This window comes from Lactuca virosa, chromosome 6 (assembly GCF_052849685.1).
Source record: "Lactuca virosa cultivar CGN04683 chromosome 6, Lactuca_virosa_CGN04683_v6, whole genome shotgun sequence".
Taxonomy (NCBI): domain Eukaryota; kingdom Viridiplantae; phylum Streptophyta; class Magnoliopsida; order Asterales; family Asteraceae; genus Lactuca; species Lactuca virosa.
The window spans coordinates 230,696,222-230,700,662 of NC_136431.1; the positions used below are offsets into that span (position 1 = coordinate 230,696,222).

Sequence of the window (4,441 nt, forward strand, 5' to 3'; positions counted from 1 at the left end):
AGTCATGATATGATGAAGGAATGAGGTGGAGGAAAGAAAGTTAGTCTTATATATTAAGCTCATTTAACACTTAAGTCCATTAAATCTACATTCTTCTATTTTGACCACCATTTCACAAAGAATTAAATGAAACTTCTAAGTTTTACACTTTTGCAGTATTTTCATTTCCAGCCCTCAAGTTTGACTATCTTGTCAAATGTAGTCCTTTTTTATTTATTTTCTATATTTAAGTACAAAATGACTATTTTCTTTAAATATTTAATCCAAACATCTTGTTAGTTAATTTTTTTATTTTTTCTTTTTATTTTAATTAATTATTATTTATGTATTTTATTTTTAAAAAAATCACTAATAATTTATTTTATTTTATTTACAAAAATAGATATACGTTTTTGAAATATATAAAATTACATAAAAGAACATTTGTATGAACGCTAAAACTGAAGCACAATAATAAAAAATGATCTTCTAACTATAATTTTTAAAATTCAAAAATATTCAATAACTATTTTAATTTGTTCGTGATTAGCTTTGTATTATTTTTATGTATGACTATATAGAAATATTTGTTACCTAATATATGGATAGATTCACATACACATAAAAAAATACCATAATGATCAATAAACTAATATGAGTGTGTTCGGCACGAAGCGTTTGAGAGCTTCTAGCTTCTAGCGTTTAACAAATCGCTCCGTTTTGAACAGAAAGCATTGTTTGGCACTACAAGCTTCTAGCATTTAGTTTAAACAAAACGCTTCATATCCAAATGCTACTTCATATAGCGTTTAACAAAACGCTACAAGCTACAAGCTACCTGCTACCAGCTAATTTTGCCGAACACGCCTTATATCGTTTCACTACGTTTTTATTTTTCATGTTTATGTTTTTGATAAAAAAAAACATATGATTGATATAGGCTCATGGCTCGTTTAAAACCTGAATATATCACTACTAGAAAAACAGTATTTTACGACGCACAATTAATGACACGCACTGATAGAGGACGAGCATTTGTGCGTGCCCTAAAAATTAATGTCAGTTTTCCAAAATTTGAAGGATAGAGGACACACATTTTTGCACGCCCTAAAATTAGTGTCCAACAAAAAAAACGCGGAGGGCACCTATCATAAAAAGCGTGTCGTGTAAATGTGTCGTTTTATATTTTTTAGAAAGGCGCGTTTCTCCGTTGTTTTAATAATCTATGTTGGGAAATGAAATCCCAAAAAACTAAATAGTCGCCTAATTCATCTCCTTCTTCTCCTTCTTCTCCTTCTAAAATCCTCTAAAAAAAACCTAATAATCCTTCTTCGCCTGATTCATCTCCTTATTCTCCTTCTAAAATCCTCAAACAAAAAACCCTAATAATCCTTTTGAAGCAGCCCTCTTCCTCTACCTCTTCATTCTCTCTCTCTTTCTCTCTGGAAAACCCTAATAGCTAAAACAATAGCCACCGATGCACCACTTCACCCTTCTGCTTCGTTATCCCCCTCCCTTAATGTTTGCGATCGACAATGGAGATGATGGCCACCACTACTACTCTATTACTCACATGTCGATCTGTCTGCATACACATACCACCACAACGCACAATCGTTTCAAAATACCCTAGCTAAACAAGCCTCTTCCTCTATTCTCATTCCATGCTTGTGAACAACGAAGGCTGAAGCAAAAAAAACCCTGTAACTTTGTCTTAATTGTTTCATGGTGGTTGACAAGGTTTTCCTTGTGTATCAGTTACCACTATCATCGCCGTCATCTGACCTTCACTTGGTTCTAACGAAAAGGAAAAAAGCAAGGTTTGTGTATTTGTAAACCCGATATAGAGATTTTTGGGTCCGATTTTTAGGGATTACCATATCACTCATCTCTCCTCTCCGCCACCGTCGCCGACCCACACGCCGCCGTCAACGATACCCATCTGATCCCACTCCTTCTTGAGAAGAAATCCAGCACTATTAATGTTCTTTATACCTTCTTTTCTACAGGGGCGAATTTGACTTAAACAATTTTAAAGATGGTAAAGCAGCAAAAAGGAACGACTCCTGAAAAGGGCTCAAGCTGAATCTGAAGGAAATACAGTTGAAGCCAAGAAGCCGATAGTTGTCAAATATGGTCTTAATCATATCACCTATCTTATCGAGCAGGTTTTTCATTTCCACCATTTAAATATACAATCATTATAATCTTTCTGAAACAAAAAGCTTATGTTACTTATTTTCACTCCTTTTAGAACAAGGCTCAATTGGTGATCACTGCTCATGGTGTAGACCCCATTGAATTGGTTGTCTGGCTTCCTACTTTGTGCAGAAAGATGGAAATCCGTTACTGTATTTTGAAGGGAAAATCTTGTTTGGGAACTGTAAGTGTTTTTACTTAAATACCCTTTGATTGTTTTGCTTGAGTTAACATGTTTATTGTGGATGTTATGCCAGATTGTTCATCAGAAAACTGCAGCAGCTCTGTGCTTGACTACAGTCAAGAATGAAGATAAGATGGAGTTCAGCAGAAGAGAGGTTTCTTGCTAAGGAGGCTGCTCATAGATTGACATAAATACCCTTCATTATCTTGGAAGCTTTGTGTTTAGCACCTCTTAAGTTATAGGTTTTCAAAGGTGAGATACATGAGTTTGATTATGTCACAATTTTATTCAGTTTTGGTTGGTTATATTAGCAAGCAACAAGTATCAATTGATTTTGTTATGCAATTATTTTGTATGCTCTTAGTTTTGGTTCTTAAAATGATAGGATATAAAGGAAGTATCTGACACATTAGTGAGAAGATGATAAGAACCACAAGGTTTGTACTGATAATGCAATGCTCTCTGTTTTCATCTTATTATACATTTATATGTTTTTATCAAAATCAAAATATTATGCATAAGAATAACATCATATAAAGCTACAGATAATATCCATTATGTCCAACATTAAATGTGGCTCCATTTTCTGTTACCATGAATAATCATGTCCAGATTGATAATATTACTTTTGAAGGTATGGATAAATATAGTTCATAGCTGAAAATTATCCTTCATAATATTTACATTACTTGTAGGTTTTTAGGATATTTCTAACACAATGGATTTATTTACTAATTGATGCAGCATTAGGTGGCTCAATAAGGAAAACAAACAGAGAGTTGATGAGTACATATATACTCAGATGATGCAGGAAACTGGTGGTCAGCAGTCCATCTAAGTTTCTTGATTTGTAACATCTTGTATTCAAGAAATAGCAATGTACTTTCCATAAAAAAAATTATAAATTATATTCTTTGAAAAATTTGCTAGATTGGTTGGTTTAAAAGTAGAATGTCCTAATAAGAATTAATTTTAAAAGTAGAATGAAAATTGTAACGACGTAAAATTTTTAAACAATTTTCATTTTTCAAACCATAAAACTCATTCAATATTCACAAATCTCATATTCAACAATTGTCATCGATGATAAAACATATCCCAAGATCACAAGATAGAATCCTCTGCCAATGTGTACGGATCGTGCCGGTGCCTTCCCACGGTCCTCGCTAGTACCTGAAACACATAACACATAACACTGTAAGCATAAATGTTTAGTGAGTTCCCCAAAATACCACATACAACAATACGCCACTCAAGGCCATAGATCTATGGGACCTTCCGGTCCATGTGTCTCAGAGGACTTTCGTCCCAACTCTGGTAGACCTTCCGGCTCTACCCGTAATGACCTTCCGGTCCTCATCATCTTGACCTTCTGGTCCATACTATACTCGTAACATAACATAGCACATACATATCATATAACAGCATATATCACATTCTACTCATAGCACATAAGACCTTCCGGTCACACATAATTACCACTCTAGGTAAAGTATAGTGAGAAGACTCACCTAGTCTGATGTCTAGCAACTCACGTGCTCAAATCCCTGAATCTCGAATCAACGACCTAGCCCCGCCTAATCACATAAGGTAATTGTTTCAAATCATTAACGGCTCTCAAGGCTAGAATAATCCCTTCCTATGTCCTCTCAGAAGGCTAAAAAAACCAATTTACCTCTCAATGGTCCCAAAAGTCCAAATGTTGACCAACGCTAAAAGTCAACGAAAGTCAACTGCAGGGTGGTACGCGACGCGTACCAGATCTGTACGCGGGGCGTACTCCGCGATTATCCAGAGTCGGGAAACTCGACCCCCTACGCGGCGCGTACTAGGATTACGTCCTGCGTAAGTCCCAGTTTCATCCTTTCTTCATTTTTGGTCTGAATAGGTTAAGTCATGGGCTCAAATCACAGATCTAGGCTCTCTACTGCCTCCTAAGTCATAAAGTCGAAAACTTTATGCCTTGCATGGCTATAAAGGTCACCAACCACTTCAAACATATAACATCTTTCCCCATTAAGCCCTAATCTCATGCATGACTTAATCTTGACGTCCAAGATTGGATATTTATGAATCTAC

General features: G+C 35.3%; 1 protein-coding gene across 1 annotated transcript; it reads left to right on the forward strand.

Moving 5' to 3' along the window:
• The first annotated feature begins 1,704 nt into the window (after positions 1-1,704).
• Positions 1,705-2,528, forward strand: LOC145122366 (large ribosomal subunit protein eL8y-like). Its single transcript, XM_079057974.1, has 4 exons — positions 1,705-1,799; positions 2,030-2,147; positions 2,234-2,362; positions 2,436-2,528. Exons 1-4 carry the CDS (start codon positions 1,705-1,707, stop codon positions 2,526-2,528), a joined length of 435 nt encoding a protein of 144 aa, XP_078914100.1.
• Positions 2,529-4,441: the final 1,913 nt, after the last annotated feature.